Raw genomic sequence first — 27,995 nt, 5'->3', positions numbered from 1 at the left:
GTTTGTGAAACTTTGCAAATATTTCTTACCACAGAACTTGGAGGAGCCTCAGGCTGCAGAGGAGGAAGCCAGCGAGGAGGAGGAGGAAGACGAAGAGGAGGAGGAGGAGGAAGACGACGACGAGGACGACATCACCAGCGCTGAGTCAGATGACAGCGAGGAGGAAATAGACGTCCAGCTACCCAGGATGCAACGCTCGACCAAGAAAGGCCAAAATTGGGACAAAACAACAATATCCTATTGAAACATACACACATACATACACCCTCACACACACACACACACACACACACTCTACAACACATCTATACTCAAATCACATGGCTGAAACAAAAAGACTATAATGTTGATGCTCTAAAAATAAGGTAATATCTCCCCCTACTGGAAGACAACACTTAACCACACACAGACACACACACACAGTTACACACACACACAGACACACAGTGCAGTGATTTAACCTTAGCCTTGTCACAGAACCTCCTGTTTTATACAGCTGATAAGAGATAATATGACTCTAAAAGTGCTCCTCAATCAAATGACTTTCGTTGTTCTTAGACGAAGAGATCACCAAATTTAGTTTATTCCCAGAGAGATGTCCCATGAATTATCTCTCTCCCATTCCAATGCAGTCTTTAGTGAACTCGAGCTGTAGAAGCCTTTTGTCAGTGAAACCCTGCATCATGCATTCAGTTTGATGTGTCAAATTTCACAGTAAGATTTCTGATGTCCCATATAAGAATCAAAATGCAAAACATCCTTTATTTAGGAAAAGTCAATTGCAAAAGTAAAGAAACTGACTATTTTTTGGTTTGTATACTTCATGTTATTTATCAGTCTTTATTCTGGCCTATGTGGCAAAGCCAGGTAATTTTACAGAAATAGCATATTTTAAATGGTACTCAAAAGCAAATAGAACAAAAAAAAGGGGAAAAAAAGATGATCAATGTGCTGTCACAGACGTCATGTTGAACTAGCCGACAGGGCCTGTGTTCTGGGTTTTTGGGAAAGACAGAGGAGTCTCCTTGTACATTTTTATACGCTCCTTTCTTGTAAATATTGAGTATAGTAGGTGACCCCACCCCACTGAGTCAGCCCCACATTGTCTAACCAGAGACCTTCCTCTCCACCTGTACACAACACACCTCTTCATATGTATGTACATGCCCTAATCCCTTAGCCTGCAGGAGTCTTTCCAGAGCCGACCCCCAGATCCTCCGTGCGTGTTTTTAGCTCAGTGTTCAGATCATTCTGGCTAATGACAAACTTGGGTTTGCTCTCGCGGATGTGCTACTGCCTTTGAAATAGGTGGGTTATTAAAAGCTGCACTAGGTGAGATTTTTGTATTTAAAAAAAGAGAACAGCGTCTCATTAAACAACAGCAGAAACTCAGTGAAAGAGAGTTTTGATTTAAAGTCAAAAATTCCAGCTGTAAAACACACAATCCTTGGTGTGGAAGCTAGCTTAATGGAATGAAATGTTAGCCGCTAGCTAGGGATTTCAAAAAGGGAAAAACTAAGCTAAAAGAATAACAATAGCGTACTTGGACTTATAACTTGAATATAATACAAATCTAAATAAATTAAACTGTTGCTTCATGTCTGCTGGGTGTGTAGATAGTCAGCAGTTAGCCAACACATTAGCCATATCAATTGTGAATTTCACATCTTGCAGAAATGATCTTGGTACCGCTTTTACTTGTTACCCATCAAACTACTTAGTAGCTCTAAGGTATTGATCATATTTGGCAGAAATTTCAAACCTTCAGAAACCTTCAACAGTGACCAGGCCAATAAATAGTCAAGCTCTCACATTATGCATTTAAAGACACTTTATTGTGGCCTAATGGCCTAAACTAGAAAACACAGCCTTCCTAACTGGATTGCTAGTGTCTACAGAGACATCAGATACACACTGCAAAAAAATAAATGCAAAATTTAAAATAGAAGAGGAACTTCTCCAAACTTCTAACTTTGAAAAAAAACTGCAGCATTAATGGAAGAAATTTAGGTCTAGAGACTGATGTCACATTACATAAATCCCACCTCATTAGCCAACCCTTGAGGCCGCCGGATTGTGAAGTCGCCTCGTGCAACTTTTAAGAGGACCGAGAGTGGAATGCATTTGGCAGTGTCACATTTGACGCGATCAGAAAACCCAGTCGTGTTTTTTTTTTTCCCACTTTGAAATGAAGGGGCATTAATCACTGTAGCCATCCTCAATTCAGCTTGTCTGTAGTGTTTGGCAGCAAGAATCCACAAATGACCAATGAAATGATGTTTTTGTCACAAGAAAGCTTGTGCGCTATATGCCAGAAATCGATAAAGGGTTCGGTTAAAGTCATAAACACTGGAAAATGTCCTCCTCTAACCTAGTGAGCCTTTGCCAGCTGTCCTGTGGGTATAACTGGGAGAACCTGTTGTATGTGTATACTGTAGCTCTACTGTATGTTCATCTAAAGATCTCATATGTTGTTTAAGAGTTTTCCTCATCTACTGTGACACCTGGTCTTGTGACGCCACTTCCCTTCCTGCACACACCCCTCCTCCTGCCCCCTTGAAATCTTTGGTGGATTTTGCATCAGCCCTAATGTTGTCCTGACATTTGTTTTAGAAGAGGACGGTGAAATTAACATCGAAACCTTGTATAATGTGTAAAAGTTTCTTTCTTTTTTTTAGTTTTTTTTTCTCTGGACTCTTTGGTCTGTTTTCCTTTGGAATGGTCACTACAGCACTTTGTGTAAATTGGCCAATAAAAACTTGTTTTGGAATCTAGCTGTGGGGTCTGTATTTGTGTGACAGTGTAAGTGTTTCTTTGTAGCCAGTAATACATTTTGTGTAACAGCATCCTCTTTGGAGCCCATAATCCTCTTGTGGAAACTGTATGTGAGCAATATCAACTGAATTATGCAAAAAGAACAGTTGTGTACTGTACTAAAAATTAAGTTAAAAACTATTTAAAGGGACTTTTTGTAATCAACTTCTGCACAGTTCAAAAGCTTCATCACCAGGTGGCACGTATGTACGCTGCTGCATTTAAAAATTGTAATCTCTCTTTTTAGCTAGCCCTATTTCCTCTAGATGCTCTGCCTTTTTGCCTAGCCATTAGAAATTACATTGTGGTGCTTAATGACTCTTCTGTGAAGGCTTTCCACAAGTTTTAGGGGTGTGTTTATGGGGAATTTTCAACCGTTCTTCCAGGAGTGCATTTGTGAGGAGTGCAAGAAGGCCTGGCTCGCAGTCTAATTGATCCCAAAGGTGTTCTATCAGGGTTGAGGTCAGGTCTCTGTGCAGGCCAGTCAAGTTCTTCCAAACCAACTCAGTCATCCATCTCTTTATGGACTTTGCTTTGTGCACTGGTGTGCAGCCATGTTGGAACAGGAAGGGACCATCCCCAAACTGTTCCCATGAAGTTGGGAGCATGAAATTGTCCAAAATGTCTTGGTATGCTGAAGCATTAAGAATTCCTTTCTCTGGAAGTAAAGGGCCGAGCCCACACCATAATATGTCCTCTACCAAGCAGTGCAGTCGGACAATTGGTCTCGTGGAAACCACCAAACCCAGAATCATTCATCGGATTGCCAGATGGAGAGGCGTGATTCGTTACTCCAGAGAACACGTCTCCAGTGCTCTAGATTCCAGTGGTGCCATGTTTCACACCCCTGCAGCCCACGCTTTACATTGTAGTTGGGGATGTAAGGGTTGGCTGCAGCTGCTCAGCAAATGAAACCCATTCCATGAAACTCTCTGTGCACCATTCTTGAGCTCATCTGAAGGCCACATGAAATTTGGAGGTTTGTAGCGATTGACTCTGCAGAAAGTTGGCGACCTCTGCCCACTCTGCACCTCAGCATCTGCTGACTCGTGGCCTACCAATTCATGGCTGAGTTGCTGTTGTTCCCAATTGCTTCTACTTTGTTATAATACCACTAACAGCTGACTGGAATATTTAGTAGTGAGGAAATTTCACAGCTGGACACGGTACCACGCTGGAATTCACTGAGCTCCTGAGAGCGAGCTGTTCTTTCACACATGTTTGTAGAAGCAGTCTGCATGCCTATGTGCTTGATTTTATACACCTGTGTTTGGAACATCTGAATTCAATGATTTTGGAATGTGTGAGTGAAGACTTTTGGCAATGTAGTGTACCTCCTCAGCACAGCACACAGACATTTTGGACAGTGGGTGTTTCTTTGCATCCTGCTGACAGCTCTAGTTAATTTAGGAAGTTTTCAAATACAAGAATTTACAATAATTACCTTTAAGCGTAAAGCACTCCAGATAGAAAAATATTCCAGTAAAATTCACAACAGACCCACAACATCTGAGGAGCAAATGTCTCTAAAGGCATCAGTTTAATTGAACGCAATCAGCCATTTTCTAAACTACTTATCCTCTCCAGGCGAAGCTGCGGCGCTGATCCCTACTGGATTACTTTTTTGTTCTTCAACAAAAGACTCAGGGCTGTGTCAAATTAGAAGTGTGGAAAAGCAAGGAAACATAAGACGGGCTGTACAAAATGCCACTGACAAGGTCTTTTAGTCATTTTTTCCTCTATAAACACTAATTCTACTCATAGTGCCAGGGGCTGGTTAGAGTAAGCATTACCAAAGCCTGTTATTGGACATGTTTTTGTCTGAGAAATTGGAGTTCAATGACTGAACCACCCAACTGTGCGCTCTATCTAATCTTCACCTAAAGAACAAGCCAGCACTATTGTCGATGTAACTGTTCAATAAGCAGTTTGTAAACGCAGAGCAAGCTGCAGGGTTGGGTGCTCTCCATGCTGCTGAAATGCTGCCCGGCAAAAACAGTCCATCTGGTCAGACTTCTCTCAATACATTGAAATTCCTCTGTGGCTATTTGGGTTGTGCTTTTCCTAATTTTGAGATGGCAATATCAAACCTATCCTAGATTAAGAGCATCTTTCCAAGAAGAAGATGAAAATCAGCAGCTAGTGCCACAAAGCAGCTTTGTATGACTTGCCACAGCAATTATGAAGGAGGATGTAAGTTGGTAAGGAGTACATCTATGTGTATTACCTCTTTTTCCTGTTCAGCTTAGAGAACTTGCTAAATGTACATATATATTTGCATAAACCAAAACTTGTTTTACTTATTTCCTCATGGATAGGGTTACTCTGTGTGGTATAAGCATACCCAAGGATAGATAGGCCTTCTGAAGATAGACTAAGCGTCCCGAAATAAACTATATTTCTCCAGAATAGAACTAAAAATATCCGAAATAAGATACAGACGAGACATTAAATCACCACAAAAAAAAAACAAAATGGCAAAAAAAATATGCCAACCCCCCCCCCCCAAATGTGAAATGGCTCTGAAGAGACAGACTGGCTCTAAAGTGATTTACAAAATGATCCAAATTGAATCCAAACAACCTATAGAGATGCAAAAATAGCCAATGTGAGTTAGAAAACAATCATTAATTTATGCAAAACAATCAAGATTTCACATAAAAATCGTTACAGAGCGACAAGCTGGCCAAATTAAGACAGAAAAAGATACAAAATTACTTCAGAAAGGCATAGAATAGCTCAAATAGATGCAAAATAACCATAATGATACACAATATGACCCTAAACAAACCCAAAATGAGAAAAAAACCTGTGTAAGATGCGCATCCCAAAATCACATCTATGAACAATGCAGGAGGACCATGTGCAAGTCCATGCCTAATGATCCATGAGTGCACTGTTAGTACTGTTACAGCTAATGTACATGTACATATTACTGAGATCCAATGCAGTGCAAGAAAATGAAGAACATAGCTGCTAAGCCCAACCCAGAGACAGCTTGTTCAGCGATTTCATTCACAGTGACTTGTAGCTCTGAGCGGCTTGTTGAATGGTAGTCGAGTATACTTTACTTTGTCACTTTTCCCATGTGAACAGCCTCAAAATCTGCATTTAACATTTACTATGGAACTGGGACACCACTAAGCAAGAGGGAAGATAGCTTCAGTGCAGGCTGGCTATATTTGCCTCCAAGCATTGATCGCTGGTTTTTAAATATTAAGTTTGCTGATTTTTGGCTCGGGTTATTATTTCTGTGGTTTCTTTATGGCATCTTTTATTTGAAAAACAGCATCTGTGCAGTGAGATTATCCCTAGAAAGATTATCTAATATGTTTGTATATCATAGACCAGTAATGGGCATATCTAGAAGAGGGGCATGGGGTAGCACCAGCCCTCCCTGAAATATGATTGGTGCCACCCCACCAAAGCCACTTGACTGGAGCATCGTTTATCTTACGGTTCGCAACCCCCATTGGATAAGAACATGGATAGGTCCAGTAGGAATGTAAATGAGTACAGTTACTCAAGTACTTGTCCTAGTACTATGCTGCTTTCTCATTTTACTCCAGCATATTCTTAATGTGCTTAATGTGCACTTTGTACTCCATACTATATATTTTAAGCTCTAGTTACTTGTTATTTTGCAGATTAATTGCATTGTTACAGATCAAGCTGTGGAGCAATATACAAGTAATTAAAATAAAAATCCTGTGGTCCCCTCATTAAAAAAAAGTCCTGGACATGCCACTGAGCCCAATCAGTACTTTTTTTAAAGCAGCTTAAAGAATAAATGTGTTTGCTGTATTCTGTTCCTTATGATTCTATGCTAAGCGCTGTAGAGATTGTATATCCAGTTGAATGTCTCCCTCTAGTGGATAAAAACTATATTGCATGACTTTAGCAATTGCAAATGTTCTCCAGTCACACCTGAGCTCACGCAGTCCTAACACGCTGCTCACACATGTCTTTGTCATGATCATTATCTGTTTTCATATCAGCCTTGAGCCAGTTTGAGATTACCATGGTCTCAGAATACCCAGTGTTACTCAAACTGTACTTTGCACAGCCAAAAATTGGGTTAAATGATGACCCAAGAGGCCTTCTGCTTGCATAAACTGGCGAGAACTCAACAGCTCAGTAGGAAAGAATTAAAGTATTTGCAAAACTTATCTTCGAGCACAGCAGAGGGGGAGCCCCAGGCGCTGTCACCTTCACTCCTGACTCACAAAGAGATGTTGCAAAAACTAAACTCTGTCAAACTGCTTTAATGCACATCTATAATTACTGTCTCTCTAACAGAAACTCTTTTGACCTGACTTCTCAGGACAGCCAGCAGGGAGAGATGTGGACAGATGTTGCCTTTTGCTTGTCATTGCTAGATGGCGGCAGTCGGTGTCAAGGCTGCAAAGTCACGGCTTCCTGTCACTCACTGGAACATCGAGTACGGAGAGGTTGAGGCAGCAGTATATAAATAATGAAGTTCACGATGCCCCAGAAGGAAACAGACTACCTTTATCCCATCATGCATTATTCATTACATTTCTTCCCACTCCAAGGCAGCGAGAATGCATTAATGTTAACGCTGTAATTGTAACCTCGAAAAACTCCCCAAAAAAAACACCAAAAGAAAAAAAAAACAGATTACAGCAGGACTAAGGCTTCTAGAGGAACCAGAGAGACTATGATTTTACACACAGAGTCAAATTTCACAATAATTCTTTTATTAAAAAAAAAATGTCATTTATGTTTTTTTAAAAGTGAGCATAAGGTGGATGTGACAACAAAAGGCAGAAAAATGTAAGCCTATAATAAAACACTGTGCTGTGTGATATTTGGAGGTAATAGTAGATGGTGACGAAGCAGTGGATGAAGAATTTCAACCACTGCAAAACAAAAAGGTGTGTAGATCAATCCAAAGATCGATGCCAACGCTGGTATTGGTAACAGCTCGATGCTAGCCCAATAGATACTTTGTGTCCCTCCTCTACGTTCAGTAACTCAAACATACACTAGAAAAAATCTCTGAACCTTTTATGTTGACCATCATGTCACATTTAAACAATCGAAGCTGACCCAAGTAAGGGCTTTAGAGACAGACACATCCAAAAAACAACAACAACAACAAAAAAAACAGTTTCATCAAAATACATGAAAAGCTGTTTTGCTGTGTTAACTAATTACTGTGAAAAGTACAAATCCTGTAAACTAGAAGCAATTAAAATGCAAAATAAAGCATTTGCAGTCCTACAAAAAACAAAAAAGCAAAATAGTTTTATCCAAAACGCACAAAGTGATTGGATGAGATTCACCTTCAGGCTGCTGACAAACTGCAAACCAGCAACAGGATGAACGAAACAAAGCTGAAAAGGCTTCAGGCTTCCCTGCACATGTGTGGCAGCAGATTTGTGGCATAATAAGGAAAATGTTGTGGAGAAACTACTGTAATGCAAAGACTAATTTCACCTTTCATTTATTCCAAAAATAAATGACTCCTCCCTCTAGTTTTTACCTACATGTCAAGCTGACAGTTCATGTCAAAATTATCACGGAAGCAGTGAAGCAATGGGAGAATGGTAATAGTAAGAGTTACAATCTAACAAAAACATAGAAATGTGGGTTCTTTAAGGATGATGTCATGGTTAGATCAGCTGAAACTGGCTGGCAGTGAGTCACTTGCAGGCTTACTGTAATTCATGGACTGAATATAAAAAAAAATGCAGCTTAAGGCTCTGACAAGGCTGAATGGCCTTAAATCTGCATAGCTTTCTAGTCGCGCATAGGTGGCAACTCAACTAAATTCAAGCTGAGTTCCAAGTCTTAATGAGTACAACACGATATTCATTTTGTAGATGAAGGGTTAGTAACTGTGCAAAAGTCTTAAGCTACTACTCATTTCTGTATATTTTGCTTCCAAGGAGCCATTTTCAGAGGAATCTTTTTCTTTTTTTTTTATTTGTGAAGCTACTTATCATTCAAGCATTTAAAAAAAGGCCCTAACTGGATGAGCAAGTGTTGTGTCTACACATAACAGAACCCATTTTAAATTGTATCTTTTATCATTATTTGTTCCCTTTTAATAAAATCATAAAAGTAGTATTTTCAGTAACAGTAAATTTTTCACAAGTCTCTACCCTACCCTATTGTATTTTAAAACACCTAAATGGTAACTATGCCCACCTTTAATATACCGACAAACCTCCATCCTGTAAATCCATCCAAAGCGGTGGTGTCTATATCCAGGATGAGAGACTCAATAGAGCGGTAGTTAAATGACACTGAGGACTATGATGAGATGTCACTACTTATTTGGAAAATTCAGTTGCTTCTAAGATGTTCGCATATGGCACCTTTAAGGGAAATGTCAACTTAGGCGAATATCGTCTTGTTTTTTGAGTGTGTGTGTACTTGTTTAAATGTCTTTGTGAGGACCAAAAATTGGCATGCCACTATATTTGTGGGGACCAGCAGTTACTTGTGGGGTCCAAATGCTCGCCCTCACAAATTTGAAGGTATTTTTGAGGCTGAAAATGTGGCTTTAAGAGTTAGGGTTAGGTTATGTTTATGTTTAAGGTAAGGGGTAGGATTAGGCATGTATTTCTAATTGTTAGGGTTAGGCTAACGGGCTAGGGAAATCACTATGTCAATTATTTGATGCCATCACTAAGATGTAAAAACGAGTGAGAGTGTGTGTGTACCAAAATCAACAATATCTGCATGTAATCACATTATGGCACAAATGTAATTCCAGAAGTTTTTATGTCTTCTTTTGAAAGAGCAACTGGCACACATGGACCTGAAAAACAGACAAATTTCATCAGCAGAAATCCTTTGCATGGAGACAGATACCTGGAAGCAAGCTGTGTGGGACAGTAAACAGTCAACAAGTGGTTAAACTCAATAATCAGATATGCTTCCTCGGGACATGAGTCTTGTAAGCTCTCCAAAAAAACAGGAGGAAAAGGAAAACCATGTTGGAAAAACAACATCAGCTTTGGCAGGACACAAACCAGCCCACAGCTGGGAACAGAAACTACTTTTCCATGTAAATACCCAACAGCTTAGTACGATCCTCCAAAATATCATCATTCCCTGCCAAAACCTCTTCAACTTACCCCTAGAACACTTTAAAAAAGAAAAACTACCGCTCATATGTTTCAGTTTGAACAATAAACATAGTACTAAAGCTAAATACATACATTCGAACTGTTATGACAAAGCTGCACACCAATGAAGTATGTATACAGTGCACCGATAAGTGTGGTTTAGGTGTCTGAGGCAGGGTCAGCATTCACTGAAACTAGGTTTGTGCTCCAGAGGAAGTTAACTGTGGTGAACTTCTGGCAACATGTAAAAGAGAAACAGCTTGCAGAACTGACAGACTGAGTAGCATTTATTTGGATTGCAAAACACTGTGCATTACGTGCAGAGCAGCATTCAACCTCTTGATCTCCACTGCCGCGGGCTTCTGAACTCACTGTGGTGTAAACAGGGTACTTTTTTTAATAGAACAAGCTGTGGCAGGTTACACAGATGACATATTAGATCACTAACTTGGCAGATAGAGTGAACATGACTGAAGTAATTTCAAATGAGCTCCACATTCCACCGTTGTCCTCAAAAACAGCAGCAAACAAAAAAAGTTCTGTTTTTAGTTATTTCCTGTTTTTGGTTTCCCACCAACTACTGACAGTCTTCAGTCGTACGATCTCTTCTGTGCTCAGCAGCTTGTCACCGTATCTAGGCATACTACGAAAGAGTGAACTAAAAAGCTCCTTTCAAAACACTCAAGGTCACCAAAACAGCTGAGTTCAAAAATACCCATCAAGTCAAAACCATATTTACAATATTTAAAAATCACTAAGAACAGCTGATTGAACAGGTGAGTGTGAGAGATAGACAGAGGCAATTAATGTTGCAAAGATGGAAGGATCAGGACCTTGTAGTTTTACTGATGTGCACTGTGTTCTTTTCGATGTGCGAAAAGAAAGCATACTATCCAAGGATGACACCCACACTCTATATCTGAAAGGGAGAGAGAAACTAAGGAGTTGTCAACAGAAAATGAAAAACTATTACATTTAGATAAGGCAAATTTGGTGCCAATGAGGAAAACCTCACTTTTATTGCTGTTTTATTTTAGAAGATTGCAATAGAACAAAGATTTGATTTCCTGGAGGTAAACACTGAGGGCAGTGGGTGAGATAGTGGTAGTAGAGTTAGTAGATAGGTAGAGCTGGGTGTCATCAGCATAACCATGGAAACTGATATGACCAAGAGGAAGTAGATCAGGGGTGGGCAATCTCAGTCCACGAGGGCCGGTGTCCCTGCAGGTTTTAGATCTCACCTTGGGTCAACACACCTGAATCACATGATTAGTTCGTTACCAGGCCTCTGGAGAACTTCAGGACATGTTGAGGAGCTAATTTAGCCATTTAAATCAGCTGTGTTGGTTCGAGGACACATCTAAAACCTGCAGGGACACCAGCCCTCGTGGACTGAGATTGCCCACCCCTGAAGTAGATAGTAGATAGATTACAAATAAAAGAGGGCCCAGGAGAGATCGCTGGGGGACTACAGTATAACTGGAAATGGATGGAATTTAGCAATTCTGAGTTGAATGAACTGAGTGTGGCCAGAGAAATGAGATCTGTGGGCCACAAAACAACAACAAAAAACCAAAGAAAACAAACAAACATAAACTGAGCTGAAAGAGCTTAAATGCTCTGTTGAGCTGAGTGTGTTATCAATTACAGCAGCTCAAAAAAAAAAACTAGAAATTACATGTATTTTCCATTGCCGATGAGGACACTGTCTTCTTTCTGCTTCCTCCTGCAAATCAGAAGCTGGTGTATATTCACAGTTTACAAGCACAGAAGCACAATAAATTTCTTCCATAATCATCTTTTAAAAACCCCCACCCCCACCTTCTTACACTGGATTAGTCATTTGACAAACAATTACAGTCGTTCACACTCCAGCGGCCAGCAGCACCACACCATTTCACAGTCAAGCACGCTCTAATCCACTTTGCTCTAATTACGAGGCCACCATAAGAGAGGTGCCTGGAAAATGAGTTATGCCTCTCATAAATACAGCTAATCAACATATAAAGTAACTTTGTGCTCACCAGGTTAACTCATAGGTTAAAAGGACGATCTACTTCCTTTTTATTAGTTTACTCTAAGTAAGGTCCACTGACATAATCAAAAGAAAGCTCTGAAATTCAAGTTACTATATACGTCATTTCCAACTAGTGCAGAACACAAAATAAGCTTATGGGAGAGGACATTGCATCACCCCCAACCCACCCCCTCTTATTTAGCTTTCCATACATCTGATAAAATCAAGACTTAAATATAAAGTGTGTAGATTACAGTAGATTGGAGATTTCAGTCAAATAAGTTCTGTTTTCTTAAGTGTTTTCTTCAAGTGTATAATCCCAGCTACAGCGGCCGCTGTAGGACAAACAACTCTGGTCCCCAGTTTATCTTTAGTGAACGTAGGCTATCAGTCCGATGTTTACCTCAGCTGTCAATGTAAGTTCACATATTTACTCCGGAAGAGGCTGTAAAACTTTGTGAAAGGAGCCGATATGAGCTGAGGAGTCAATGAAACTCACTCATGTCTGATGGCAGTGATACTGAGGTGACTTGCTGAGACTATCCTGAACTTTTCCATCGGTAAGCACTGCTATTTTTGCTGCTGTTAGTCTCTAATGCTGTTAGCATTACTGAAACTCTCATTGAAATGGGTCTAACATTGTTGGACTTAATGAATAAACTCTGATAACATGTCAGATTGTAATCAAACTCTTTATCAGAGGGAAAGTATGGTTTTTAGGACCTTCAAGCCTAGCATTAGCTGGTATAATGTCAGCTCACAACCACCTGTTTTTATCGCTTAGCTGGCTTATTGTCAGCTGCCTGGAAATGGGTGGGTCACATATCCAATCTGACATTAAGTAACTGCCACAATGAAACTGTTTTGTGTGTTAGAGGCCTGACTTCAGTTCAGGAGATGATGCTTGAGATGAAGAGGAAGAGGATGAGGTGGAAATGAGGGAGGAGAGAGCAGTTGAGGAGAAGAAAGACATAATGAGAAAGATTTTTTTATTATTATTTACTTGTGTATGTTTAGGCAATTTTGGGTCATATTTTCATCCTTTTTGATCTAATTAATTACATCTTTTGGTTTTTGCCTTAATAACCTTAACCTTTGTGTTTGAACATATATTCTGCTTACAATGGTCTTTTAAGACTGTTGTCCTGGAAATCTAACCTCTGTTGCTCTAGAGGAGCTTGGTCATAAAAATCTGACAATGTAATGCTGATGTCATCATGGCCGGGCTACATTTATTTAACACAAACCAAGAGCAGTTTGAAAGATGTGGTTATGGTCTAACGATGAGATGTGTTCGTTTGCATCATGGGTCGTTTTAAAGTCGAAACATACCACAGAAATATTGATCTACAAAAATCTGATAATTTATTATTTAATTTAATGTATACTGAATATCTGCAGATTCTGTTTGACAGAAGTCACTCAAGGAGCATGAAACTAGTGAATAAGCACTTGAACTTTAATTAAAGCCAGAAGTGTTGCAGTGATGACAAACAACCAAATGGTGGCAGCAGAAATGTAGAAAATACTACATCTTACTGTTTCTCAGTAGAGAGAAAAGAGCAGGCCTCTGATTCATGCTGCATTTTACGAGTTTTTAATGAATTAACAAGTTAACTAGATTCAAAAGCAACACAACTTAAATTAACAGGACCTTTGCAGCCGCTACGTGTTCAAAATGTGACAGTTGCAACAATCCAGTGTGAAAGGAGCCGTTCTGTTAACAAAAGAAAAAAATAAGAAAAAAAAGCAGACATCTGGGAGTGTTTACTTTGAAAAAACAAAAATAATAAATGGAGAGAGAGAGGCTTTGTTCCTTTTACTGAAATCAAGCCACAAAGCAAAACCGTATAAGAGCATTAGCGGTCATGATCCTAAATCCCCCGGCTGTTATTGGCTGGGTGCTTATTTACATAAGGTGTAGCGGGCACAGCACTGGAGAAACAGGACAGGCCAGTGGGCACAGATGACGCAGTGCAGTGACGTCACAGCGAGTGTGTGTAGAGTTGTGGAGGATTTTTTTTTTTTTTTTTTTTTAAACTTTTGGCACAGAGTCGGTCACCAAAGAGGCCGCCGCCGTCCCTGCTGTGTGCTCCAATCAGATTATGAGGTCCAGTGTTCTGATAAAGGTGCCAATTCACACACGCACAAAATTTAAATACACATATCTGAGCGTCACATCGCCTCTAGGCTGTGGCCACTAATCAAACAGGTGTGTGTACTATACGTGCGCGCCCACGGATCTGTTCTCACTAATTTTAGAAGCACCTTTCGCAGCAAAGGTAGTTTGTTTTTACCTAACAGGCAGCAGGTGACATTTGAAAAGGTTGAGATAGCAGGCAGGAAGCCCGACTGGAATCCTTTGGAAAATATTAGCAACCACACACCGACTTCATACCACCTCCTTTTACACTTTAAGACACTTTTTTTTTTTAAACATTGTTGACTCCTCAACTTCCTCTTGTTCAACCGAAGAAATGCACCGAAGCTGAAAAGAATGGAGGGTGATGCTGATGGCTCACAGGCCACAGACAGAAAAAAAGATGGAGGAGAGATAAGAAGAAGCACCACACTGTTATTATTGGGCCTCACACAGAGTTCTCCTGCTGAGAGTGTGCGCGGCACTCAGATAAGAGTATGACTCATGCATACCTTCACATAAGTACAGACTCCAGAACTTGTGCTGCTCAAATTAGAATTCCACGTTCTGTCCGTTTCCTGTGCTTGTTAAGCTGCTGTTTACAAAGTGGAGGCTTTTTTCGCCTTAGAGCGTTTTATTTTTGTACTTCTGCAGCTTTCCTCCATATATACAAGCAACAGACGGTGGCATTGCCACCATGATCGCTCCACAAATGCTAGGGAGGGGTGCTATCCTGGGTAGCACAGCTTAAAATATGGCCTTTCCTACATTTTCCTCCCCTCATTCTCACTCTCTGCCAACCCTACTGTTACCCATCGTCCTTCAGTCCGACTCGCTCCGCTTCTCATTCACTAATCCCCTCCCTCCTCCCTTCATTTTCTCTTCACTTTCTTCTGGTTATCAGCCCTGTGTTCCAGCTGAAGGAACAGACTGTTCAGGTAGCATTTGAAGAGCATTTTGAGCTCCAGTCTGATAGAGAGACTTAAGAGAGCATCGTCACTGAGGCTGAGCTGAAGCTGCTGCCGCACATGCTGAAGAAGTCACTGAGGTAGCACGAATCCAGCAGAAGAAAATGATCACACATATTCTGGATCATCATGCTGCCATTCCAGTGCAGTCTCAAGCAAAAACTGAAGTCACCTCGGCCTCCAAGAAAATGTGACAAGTCTTTCAAGAGTTAAAGTAGTCCTGTGTGAATCATAAATTTCGTGCAACCCTAGATCATGCTCACTAATAAAATGGATTTTCTTCAATCAGGAAGTTTGAACATTTCAGATATTCACAGTTTGATTCCGGCTGGGAACCAAAATGCTTAAAATGCAGTCTCACCAGATGGTGGACAATCTTAGTATCATAAAATCATGTCGGGAAGGTGTAAATTGGTAAAAGATGCACATTATCCTGACCAGGAAAGGTCAGCGCTATTAAAGGCAACAGTGGGGGGTTGTCGGTGGATTGTCTGAGGATTGTCTGAGGACAACACCAGGAATGCCTTTGAGGAAAAGTATGCATTGTTGTAGCACAGAGTTGAACAAAACAACAGAAGCATACCTTTTGTTTTTTAGGTTTTATGTAACTGTGCTAGTGACTGTTTGATCAAGGATATTTCCAACATTGTAAAAGCATTCAAATAAGGATTCGTGAAGCAAAACCAAACCGAGAAAAGATTAATACTAAATAAAATAAACAAAATATAATTTTAAAAAAGCAAAAAGGCAATGATAATCCACTCCATAATACAGCCTACGACCCAAAACATACAGCATATATTTAACACACTGAAACCAAAATAAATAAAAAGGTTGATTTATTTAAAAAAAAAAATCACTATGTAAAATATGCTTGATATAAACTCAGTGTGTACCACTCAAACTTCATTTGACCAGATTCCATTAAAATGTAACATTTTACATTGTACTTATGTAACAGAATTACATGGAAGATTGAAATGTAATCATATTACTTAGAATCAGCTTTTTGGGATTAAACTTTTTTTTCCCAAAAGTACAAAGCTGCAAAGTAGAACAAGGACCGTCATCCCCAGCTACCAAGTTTAAGTCAGTACACAGAGACTGGACAGGAGAAGCAGCTGAAGACCGTCAAGACAGCGACGGGATGGGGTAGGTTTCACAGCAACTAAAGTTTTAAAGTAAAATGCTTACGTATAGCACCTTTGAAGTCAAAAAATATTCTACTACTAAAAATATAAAAGAATTTTAAAAACATAAAATGTGTCATCAGAAATATCTTTGCAAATATGATTACCTAAACATTCATCTGCAAGAGCCTAGAAGCACGGGATTTTTCCATTATGTGACGCATGTGATTTCTGAGCGGGCAGACTTGGATTTACTAGTGAAAATACGAGTGGACTCATGCAAACATAATTTTGTTCTTCAGACTTTTCAGAGCTACTGGAGCTCAAAACAAGCAGTCGATTGATCTGTCGACAGAGGCAGAGCATAGCAGAAATGTCAGTGATTCACTGGCTGCTGCTTCTTTCACAACGTCTTCTGTAACAATAAGGAAACTCTTTTTGTCAATACAAAAAACCTACACCACACACATATATACATTCTTGTGCGTGTATATACACAGTGTTGGGGAGTAACGGAATACATGTACCGCCGTTACGTATTCAGAATACAAAATATGAGTAACTGTATTCCGTTACAGTTACCGTTTAAAAAGGTGGTATTCAGAATACAGTTACTTTGTTGAAATAAATGCATTACACGGCGGTACTTTCCTGTTTCATATTGTCGCGGGTCAGGACTGTTTGGGTTTGTTTGACAGCTACGCTCTGTTGTTCCAGGCGGCAGCGTTACGGTTGCCATGGTTACAGGGTGACGCGCTCTCTCTCTGCGTGTTTCCTGGGTGAGAGAGCGCTTTTTTGTTGTTGTTGTTGTTGTGCTAAGCTAAAAGGCAGAATGCTACAGGCATGGCCCTAAAGAATGTAGCCTGATGGGCAGTGTAGTCCGTGCTGCAGCGAGAATGGACTGTCATACCCGTTATGTGTCTGTGAGCGAGGGAGGGAGAGAAAGGAAAAGTCCGAGCTGTCACGGAGCAAAAACGGGAGCTGGAAGCATGTAAATATAATAATAACCACCGCAGCCAAGAAGAGTGCCTGACGAGCCCATTTGTAAGTAAGCTATTAAGACTCGACTGTACACTGTGTTCGTGTTTCCTCCGGAAAAAATAAGTTCCGTTGGAGCAGCCTTTCAACGCCTCTCTCTGTCTCTGGCTAGCAAAGTTGACCCAGACAACAAAGTAAAGCTAGTTTTCGGCTACCAGCCCGACAGGGAACCGGACGTATTAGCCAGAGGTCCCTTTACTACGTTTCGGAGCCGCGGACCTTCAGTAACAGTAATAAATCACAGCAATAGTACATTCATGTAGTTGTAAACAGCATGATAATATATTAAGTATTCCAAAGTATTCAGAATACGTTACTCTCATTGAGTAACGTAACGGAATACGTTACAGAATACATTTTGGGGCATGTATTCAGTATTCTGTAATGGAATACATTTTAAAAGTAACCTTCCCAACACTGTATATACATACAAATATATACACACACGCATGTACACTACTAGTCAAAAGTTTGGACATACCTTCTCATTTAATGGTTTTTTTTTTATTTTCACAACTATTTACATTGTAGATTCTCACCGAAGGCATCAAAACTATGAATGAACACATATGGAATTATGTAGTCAACAAAAAAGTGTGAAATAACTCAAAATATGTTTAATATTTTAGATTCTTCAAAATAGCCGCCCTTTGCTTTAATTACTGCTTTGCACACTCCTGGCATTCTCCCGATAAGCTTCATAAGGTGGTTACCTGAAATGGTTTTCCAACAGTCTTGAAGGAGTTCTCAGTGATGCTGACCAATTGTTGGCCCTTTTCCCTTCACTCTGCAGTACATCTCATCCCAAACCATCTCAGTTGGGTTTAGGCAGGGCTGGACTGGGACAAAAAATCGGCCCGGGCATTTTGACTAGAGACCGGCCCACCAGGTGTTCTAGGAAAAGCCATAAAGCATTTGAATGAAAATAGACGCTGTTGTGACAGTGATGTACACCGTCATGTTGGTATATGTATGATTTCTATACATTTTACATCAGATAAAAACTTCGGTTGTAAGATTCAGATAATTATTTATTAAAAGCTAGACATTTTAAATGAGAATAAGAAAGAAAAGTATTTCTTTGTGCCCCCCTTTCCCTGCAAATGCCCTACCTGGCCCCCCTGGCAAATCATTGCTAGACCCGCCCCTGCACAGTTACCAGCTGTCAGCTACTTAGAAAAGGATCCTGGTGTTATTTCTCAGAAACAGTTTATAACTTCCCTTCAACTCATTCATGTCACCTAAAAGGTAAACCTGTTTCTCCATCACCTGTTCAGCTCTGATGATTCAGTAAGGACATCTCCTGGTTTCATCTGCATGTTTCCCTCTCACCAGATAACCAAACCGACATCGTGACCAGCAGCTTTACAGCTGTGGCTCCAGCAAACATCAGCTGATACTAGAAATTAATATTAAACAACGACGGTTGGCAACTCTACTACTAACTAAGCTTAAAATGAATAAAAAAAAGTTCACTATCAGTAACATCAAAGCACCCACCCAGCTGTATAGAAACTCCGTCATGCTAGCTAGCATGCAGTACGAGTTATTGTAACTGACTGTAAAAAGTCAGCACAACGAAAATAAACTCCACCTAAACTTGGTTTATAGCTGACCCAGATAGACTGCAGGTCATAACTTCTTACCTGAAATTCAGTTCACCTGACACCGGCCGCCTCGGGTCTCTGCTCCTCCTGCCTCTCCTTCCCTCATCCACCTGCTGGCCTCTGTGGAAGCTCCGAAACAACTGAGTTATTTTTACACATCGGCCAGCATCTGGCCAATCCACCACCTCTCATTGTTCATGCCGTTACAAAAAAATAAATAAATAAGTCATCGGCCCATAAAAACGAAAAATCACCATCTGCCCACCGGGCAAATGCCCGGTATGCCCGATGGCCAGTCCAGCTATGGGTTTAGGTTAGGTGTGTGTGGAGGCCAGGCCATCTGGCGGAGCTCTCTATCACTCACCTTCTTGGTCAAATAATCCTGGAGGTGTGTTTGGGGTCCAACTAATCGCAAACCCAATGGGATGGCATGTCGCTGCGGGATGCTGTGGTAGCCATGCTGGTTCAGTGTGCCTTCAGTTTTGAATAATTCCCCAGCAGTGTCACCAGCAAAGCACCTTCACACCACCTCCTCCATGCTTCATGGTGGGAACCATGCATGTAAAGATTGTCTGTTCACATTTTCTGAGTCGGGCTCTAATCCAAAGTGTTGATAACTCTGAATGTCTGAGGCTGGTGACTCGGATGAATTTATCCTCAGCAGCAGAGGTGACTCTTGGCCTTTCTTTTTCTGTAGTGATCATTAATGTGAGCCTGTTTTGTCATAGCGCTTGATGGCTTTTACGACTGCACTTGGGGACACATTCAAAGTTTTAGCAATTTTCCAGACTGACTGACCTTCAGTTATAAAAGTAATGATGGACTGTTGTTTATCTTTACTTAGCTGATTGGTTCTTGCCACAATATGAATTCTAACAGTTGTCAAACAGGGCTGTCAGCTGTGTACCAGCCTGGCTGCTGCACAACACAAAGGCAAGAAATTCCACAAATGAAACCTGTGAAGTGAAAACCATTTCAGGTGACTACATCATGAAGTTCACTGAGAGAAGGCCAAAGGTTTGCAGCACTGTCAACAAAGCAAAGGATGGCTACTTTGAGGAATCTAAAATATAAGACATATTTAGAGTTATTTATCCATTTTTTTCTTTGTTACATTATTCCATATATCTTGCTTCATATAGTTAATATTTTCAGTATGTATCTACAATGTAGAAAGTAGTAAAAATAAAGAAAAAAATATTAAATGAGAAGGTATGTCCAAACTTTTGACTGGTAGTGTATATATATATATATATATATATATATATATATATATATATATATGGCTGAAGAAGCTGACTGCACTCCACGAGCGTCTGGCAGCACAAATGAACCAGCTGCTAGTTAACGAGAGACACCCGGAATGGCTAACCGAAGGTCGGACGGTCCTGATCCCCAAGGACCCCAAGAAGGGACCGGTCCCATCCAACTACTGACCAATAACCTGCCTCAGTACTACATGGAAGCTCCTGTCAGGCATCATATCGGCTAAGATGAACAGGCACATGGGTCAATACATGAGCGGGGCACAGAAAGGGATTGGCAAGAATACCAGAGGCGCAAAACACCAGCTACTGGTAGACAGAACAGCCAGCCGGGACTGCAAGACCAGACTGACCAACCTGTGCACAGCCTGGATTGATTACAAGAAGGCCTATGACTCATTGCCCCACAGCTGGATACTGGAATGCCTAGAATTGTACAAGATCAACAGGACCCTAAGAGCCTTCATCAGGAACTCAATGGGGATGTGGCATATAACACTAGAGGCCAACTCCAAGCCCATAGCACAAGTCAACATCATGTGCGGGATCTACCAAGGAGATGCTCTGTCCCCACTGCTGTTCTGCATAGGCCTGAACCCCCTCAGTGAGATCATTAACAAGACTGGCTACGGATACCGACTACGAAACGGAGCGGTTGTCAGCCACCTCCTGTACATGGATGACATCAAGCTGTATGCCAAGAGTGAACGAGACATCGATTCACTGATACACACTACCAGGCTATACAGTAATGACATTGGGATGTCGTTCGGGCTGGAGAAGTGTAGTCGGATGGTAACAAAGAGAGGGAAGGTAGTCAGAACTGAGGGGATTGAACTACCAGAAGGCAACATTGCAGACATAGAGGACAGTTACAAGTACCTGGGGATCCCGCAGGCAAATGGGAACCATGAAGAGGCCGCTAGGAAAGCTGCAACCACCAAGTACCTGCAGAGGGTCAGGCAAGTCCTGAGGAGTCAGCTGAACGGTAAGAACAAGATCAGGGCTATCAACACCTACGCCCTGCCCGTGATCAGGTACCCTGCTGGGGTAATAGGCTGGCCAAAGGAGGAGATAGAAGCCACTGACATAAAGACAAGAAAGCTCCTGACCATGCATGGAGGGTTTCACCCCAAGTCCAGCACCCTGAGGCTGTACGCTAAGCGGAAGGAAGGGGGCCGGGGACTGGTGAGTGTCAGCACCACAGTCCAGGATGAGACAAGAAACATCCACGAATACATCACGAAGATGGCCCCAACTGACAGCGTGCTCAGTGAATACCTCAGGCAGCAGAAACCCAAGAAAGAGGAGGAAGGCGAGGAACCATCATGGAAGGACAGGCCCCTGCACGGTATGTACCACCGGCAGATAGAGGAGGTAGCTGATATCCAGAAATCCTACCAGTGGCTGGACAAAGCTGGACTGAAAGACAGCACAGAGGCACTAATCATGGCAGCACAAGAACAAGCTCTGAGTACAAGATCCATAGAGGCTGGGGTCTATCACACCAGGCAAGACCCCAGGTGCAGGCTGTGTAAAGATGCCCCAGAAACAATCCAGCACATAACAGCAGGGTGCAAGATGCTAGCAGGCAAGGCATACATGGAACGCCATAACCAAGTGGCCGGCATAGTGTACAGGAACATCTGTGCCGAGTATAACCTGGAAGTCCCGAGGTCAAAATGGGAGATGCCCCCAAGGGTGATGGAGAATGACCGAGCTAAGATCCTGTGGGACTTCCAGATACAGACGGACAAAATGGTGGTGGCTAACCAACCGGACATAGTGGTGGTAGACAAACAGGAGAAGACGGCCGTAGTGATCGATGTAGCGGTTCCGAATGACAGCAACATCAGAAAGAAGGAACACGAGAAGCTGGAGAAATACCAAGGGCTCAGAGAAGAGCTCGAGAGGATGTGGAGGGTGAAGGTAACGGTGGTCCCCGTGGTAATCGGAGCACTAGGTGCGGTGACTCCCAAGCTAGGCGAGTGGCTCCAGCAGATCCCGGGAACAACATCGGAGATCTCTGTCCAGAAGAGCGCAGTCCTGGGAACAGCTAAGATACTGCGCAGGACCCTCAAGCTCCCAGGCCTCTGGTAGAGGACCCGAGCTTGAAGGATAAACCGCCCGCAGGGGCGAGATGGGTGTTTTTTTATATATAGATGTCATGATGCATACTCAACCAGGTAAGTAAATCCCAAAATGCTGATTCTGTTCATCTGGACGTGGCGTTTTCAGTGGGAGAAATGTTTCGTCACTCATCCTGACTTCTTCAGTCTCAGCTGACTGCAGGTTTCCCCAACCTTATAAACAGTACATTTGCACAATAACTGAAACCAGCCCACTGAATGAACAATGGGCTGTGAGGTCAGTTCCTTGATCATTGTTATGCAAACTGACATGACCGTTGATCAACAACCACTGATCAATGCCCATAAGTATCATTCACAGAGAGTTGTAAAATGGCGACAGATGTACCCTTAGGCCCCCTCCTCGATTCAGAGATGGTCTTTCCCTTTTCACGTAAATGGCCTCCTTGACTCCGCGCTCAAACCAGCGTTCCTCCCTGTCCAGGATGTGTACATCCTCACCATTGAAAGAGTGTCCATTGGCCTCTAGGTGTAAACAGACTGCAGAGTCCTGGCTCTTCTGTGTTGTGCCATCCACTTCGCCAAAGGTTGTTTGGTTTCCCCCCGATAAATCATGACAATCCTCCTGGCACTTAACAGCGAACACTACATTACTCTGTGTCGGGGGACCCAATCCTTGAGGTGGACCAATTTTTGGCACAACATGTATAGATATAATCTCTCTATATAGATATCTCTATATCTGGATATATCCTGTGACTTTTCATGTGATTAAAGCATCTCGGCCTGCTGTGTTCTTGCCCGTTTAAAGAATCACAGTAAAAACTACTGCAGCCCACGAGTTGCTTTTACTTTATTAATTCTGTGTCCTGTGGACAGGTTTGTGGGGGTGGGGAGCTTGGATAGCGGTCCATCTTTTTGATAACAGACACTTTTTTAAAAAACCTCTGAAGCTTGAATTACCAGCAAAATGCTTAGTGTTTGCAGGGTAGTTTAAAGATATGAAACATGCTGAAAAGAATCTTTAACATTCAATCCTAAAACTACAAAAAAAGGTGATAAAAAGCAGGACGGATAATGCATCTTTCATGTCGGCACTGAACATATACTGGACATAAATGTAGCAGCAGTCCAATTCTTATCATCTGTGGCCATGCAAATCCTCAAGTAGGTCAAAGAAACATCCTTTGCTTTGAGGAATTTAGGCGTGTGAAGATCTCCGTGTGTGATCTAGAGGAGAGAAATAAATGTTAGCTTTTACATAACTTACCAAGCAAAGCAGACAGGATTTTTTCCCCCCCTCCATAAATTATGGATCTCTGCCTGTCTCTGTATCAGAGACATCCGACCTCCAACCAACCATCTCCTCAGCTGCTCTCCATACATGCATATGTATAACACAAGCACAGAAAAGTGAGGCAGCGGGGCTTGCGAAGGGAAAAGGATGCTCGGCACTTCCTTTGTCAGAAATGCTTCTCTTGGCCTGAAAGTCATTTTCCCTTCCAGATAAAAGCTCGGTGATGGAAGGTGTGCTTCTGAGCAAAGAAAACGGTGATGTGAGGATTTTTAAAAAAAGAACGAAAGAAAAAAAGTACATCACCTGAGCAGAGCGGTCGAAAAAGAAGATAGGAGGAAAAGGCAGGATGTGATGGTGGAAGCAGAGGCAGAGGAGGCGAGATGAAGAGATGATGAGATGAAGGAAAGCCTCGCTGTCAGGCAGCAGCTGAATATGGATCTGGATGAGAAGAGTCACTCCCAACCTGATCAAACAAGTCATCAGCTTTAACTTTCAGCCTGTTCCAATAATCCTTTAAATGCTTGGCTCCTGCATTATTGAACAGCACTATATGCTACAGCGGGAGAATCGATTGCAGGCAGAAGCTCACGGCTGATCTCGTCTCTGCAGTGACTCACGTTTTACTGCTCACCCTTGTGTTGGCAGAGAGCTTAATGAGCACATTCTTGATAGCCAGGTATTGTTAAAGGCTAACTTTAGTAATGACACCATTTGTGTCATTACTAAAGCTTTAAATGTTCTCATCCAACAGCTGTCTCGCTGGACATCTCCCTCTCACTGAGGTAGAGATGCCTCTTGTTGCGATTATGATATTATCAGCACAGGCTGCTTTCTGCTGCACAACATTAATGGATTTTCTGTTGGTAGTGCCAGGAAAAGAAGCACAGAGCTGAACTTTGATCACACGAGCAGCTTTGTTCTGGTGTTCAAAGGCTGTCCCGGCACGGGGAAATCCAGTTCATAGATGCACCTCATCTCGACTCGACAGCAAAACCAGCATCAGGGGGGCTTTGACAGCAGCAAAGGACTTTCTATCACTGCAGACCTTTGGAGTAACTACACTGATTTCAATGCTGTGTGATGTCACTGGTTTTATTGCCAATAAACACTTTTAAATGACCAAAATTCACAGCTGCTTGTATATGACTTCACAAAGAGCCAATTAAAGCAGACTTGTCATTTAATGCCACACCAATGACGGTGACCGATGAAAGGGAACCACACACGTATAGCAAATAATGGCAACCCCCCCCCCGACAGCTACACGCATAAAATCTGTGGGGGTAGATGTGGTTAGCAACATACTATACAAATATTATATAGTAAATATACATTCAATGTCAGCCTGTGAATTTACAATTATGGATCTCTGAGAATGAGAAAAGAACACTATATTGTGTGTCCTAACACAAGTTCGGCTGGAGCCAGGTGTTGAAGGTCAAAGTTTACTGGTAATGACTGAACCATGTACTGTTGGAAAGAGCAGATGCTCGAGTTTCACGTATTTGCTGATAGGTATAACAACAAGGCATAACAATAGCAGTGGCTGCTGTGAATTAAGACATGCTCGTAGATGTATGGGATGAGTTTGGCCATCATATGGACATATGCTGTGCATCTTGGGGGGGGGGGGGGGGGGGGGGGATGCTGAGCACTTGTGAACATTGTAAGCTTTTCATGTAAAGTTTTTTTATTCAGACATGATTATTTTAGCTGTTTAGAATCTGCTATCACCATATTCTAAGTGCCCCTAAAATGCGGCCCATCTCTCCTAGACAGCATAGCTGCTCTACACTGGGGAAGAAATTAAAACAGTAACAATCATAACAATAATACTTTTAAGTTAGAGTGCGTAAAATCAACGTTTCTTATAAGGTAACTGAAGCGGATGATGGATGTAATAACATAAGTTATTGCTTGCATCATTTTTGTAATATATCAGAAAATCCATACATGCATCATCTTCTGCTTGTTCAATTCTTGGACAATCAGACCTATTTACACAGCTGTGTTGAGTACATAAACAGTTGAAGAAATAACACTGATCCATACAGATTTTAGAAAACGTCAAAGAAACATAAAATGGTTAAAATCAGTATTACAAATTGCTAATACTGATTTCAAAGATCTTTGTTGAAGGATGACAAAAGAAGCCGTTTTGTGGACATTCGTCTTCATTTCTAGCACCCGTCTGTTTTGACTGGCGATCTAACCATACAGCATGTAACAGCTGACGGATGTTTATCAGGATGGATAAGTGAAGTTTCTCACGTGGAACCTTCAGCTCCTCCACCCTAAAATCACCAAGAGGAGCTAAAAAGCAAAGATGCACGTAAAGGAAGCAAAGAGCCATATTGGTATGAGTAACACCCACAGACAGCTTTCACACAGCCACATCCCAGGAAATAAATAAATAATTGAAGGAATCATTGAGGGATCAGGGATTTTTTTGTGTGTGTGGTTTAAAGCGGGTACTAATACATCCAGAAATAACTTCCTGCTGTAGGTATTATGTTGATTACATGTGCTCACTAAAGTGCACAGCTTAGGTGTATAAAGAGCTTTTAATCCATTCCTTCCAGTTGGTTTCAGCTTCTGGTTCAAATTTAAATTTAAAACACTCTGGGAAAGAAAAAACAAAACAAAAAAAAAAACAACACACTTCGGTTAGCAAATGTAACGTGACAAAACAGACCACTGTGACCAAACAGCTGCTCAGTGTTGCAGTTTAGCACATCAGTGTTCTGAGCACCAGTTTAGCTCACTGGATCAAGTGGGTGAAGCATATGCTACTGCAGGAACCTGGGTTTAATTTTGCCCCAAGCTTGTTTCCTCAACGTGTCACCCTCTCACCCAATATGTCCCTTCTTTCGCATAAAAATAAAAAATACTGGCAGCTATCAGTGCTACCCCTCAGACACACGTGGTTTCAATTCAAAATCTTATGTTGTCTGGTGCTCAACTTATCGCATTTGCAAGTTTTTCAGAAAACTTACTCTGACCTTGAGGTCAAGATCAGTCATATTCAAACTCATCCAAGATTTTTAGCAAATGCTCCTATTGTCACCTTGTTCTCAAGTTAATGCATTCACAAACCTGGGTCCATCACGCCTACCCACCGGGGTGACGACAATCCCCCATCAGGCTTTTACAGCTGAGGGGGAAAAAGGCCAAAAATAAATCTTTATGTCAGAGAACAGAGCCAGGCAGTGTTAATTCATCTCAGTTTATTCTTATTCACATTTAAAACATTTTCATGGCAGCACATTCTTCCAACCATACAGGCGAGACATCCTGTCCTGCAGAAAAAAAAAAAAAAAAATCCCATAAAATTCATTTTTTTAAAAAGAAAAAAGTCTAAGGGTATGTCAGTGATTAAAAACAAAACAAAAAACATCATAAGTCATATGGTGGATAAGCAGCATTTAAAATTTTGGGGGAAAGAAGTGTTTCCTGATAAATGTGTGTTTGTGTGTCGTAGCAGAGCGGGCCCCTGCTTCACCTTTGGATCAATCCCTATCAGTGTTAGAGGAGCTAGAGAGCCGACCAACGGCGTGTCTGCGGTCCTTTCAGTTCACTAAGCCTGACGGGGGCTTAAAAATCACATTGGAGCGAGGGGTGGAGAGATACTGAACGAAAGAGAGAGAGTAAGGCTGGCAGCAGAGAGAAGGACGATTTAAAAATCTGAAACCAGAGCGGGGTTGTTTTCTAGCCTGCGTGTGTTACTGCCTGCTTGTCAGCGTGTCGTCTTCTTGCTACAGACCGGGCTCACATTGTTTCTATACACAGGCTGCCTATACGTGATCCATGTGTGCTGTGCCGTGTACACAGCAGCAAAAAATAGAACTGCGTGTGGCTTTGCAGGGATTGTCGAGTCTCCACAGAGCCTGCTGTGTTGTTGGGAATATAAATATAAATACCAATATGTTCCCAAGGAAGCCTCCACAGAGTCTGTGCACAGCAGATGTCTGGGTAAACTGTTACCCGAAAACCACAGCATTTCTATCTGAGGACGTGGTTAGACTCGACATAGGAAAATGGATTGACAAGTTCTCTTTTAATCTCTCGCTCCCTTCATTTCATTCATCAGCTCCTATAGTCATCTGTCAGAAGATGGAAACAAGTCCAAAAAAAAAAAAAAAAAAAAAAAGCATAAAACCAGAAGATAAAAACACCCAAAATGGAAAACCCCCAAACTTGTGTAAACAAAACCCTTTGCGGTGGCATCTTAACCACCTGTTCAATGTCATCGCCTGCATCCTCAGCAGATGTCTGATGTTCAGTCCAGAGGCTGGTAACCATAAGAACAAATGGGCCTCAGTTTCTTGCTGTGTGTGTTTAATGTGTATGTGCCGTCACTGGTACTGGAGGTAGTTCTTTAGTGTCTGCGGCAAGGGGAGTGTGTCAATGTGATGGATGCGCTCTCTACCCAGAGCCAGTCGAGCTACTCGTCTGCACAGGTCCATGAGGGGGAGGGGCTCCGCTGTTAGAGATAGAAGAGAGCACAGACACGGGTTAGAGTCCAA

At 41.7% G+C, this 27,995-nt stretch overlaps 2 protein-coding genes across 6 annotated transcripts in view; one reads left to right on the top strand and one right to left on the bottom strand.

The window, feature by feature from the left end:
- LOC134641025 (calsyntenin-2-like) overlaps positions 1-2,774 on the top strand; it is a 307,592-nt gene extending 304,818 nt beyond the window's left edge. Inside the window, exon 17 of the mRNA XM_063493204.1 lies at positions 35-2,774. Within this exon, the coding sequence (XP_063349274.1) occupies positions 35-244 (210 nt within the window). The 3' untranslated portion in view covers positions 245-2,774. The remainder of the gene's footprint in view (positions 1-34) is intronic.
- A 23,793-nt stretch (positions 2,775-26,567) lies between these two features.
- The window catches only part of LOC134641580 (SPRY domain-containing SOCS box protein 4-like), a 49,729-nt gene continuing 48,301 nt past the window's right edge, over positions 26,568-27,995 (bottom strand). For all 5 annotated transcript variants that reach the window (XM_065471959.1, XM_063494053.1, XM_063494055.1 and 2 more), the window contains one exon: positions 26,568-27,952. In XM_065471959.1, the coding sequence (XP_065328031.1) occupies positions 27,825-27,952 (128 nt within the window). In that variant the 3' untranslated portion in view covers positions 26,568-27,824. The remainder of the gene's footprint in view (positions 27,953-27,995) is intronic.

This window comes from Pelmatolapia mariae, linkage group LG14, assembly GCF_036321145.2.
Source record: "Pelmatolapia mariae isolate MD_Pm_ZW linkage group LG14, Pm_UMD_F_2, whole genome shotgun sequence".
Lineage (NCBI taxonomy): Eukaryota > Metazoa > Chordata > Actinopteri > Cichliformes > Cichlidae > Pelmatolapia > Pelmatolapia mariae.
This window is presented reverse-complemented; position numbering and strand designations above follow the sequence as displayed.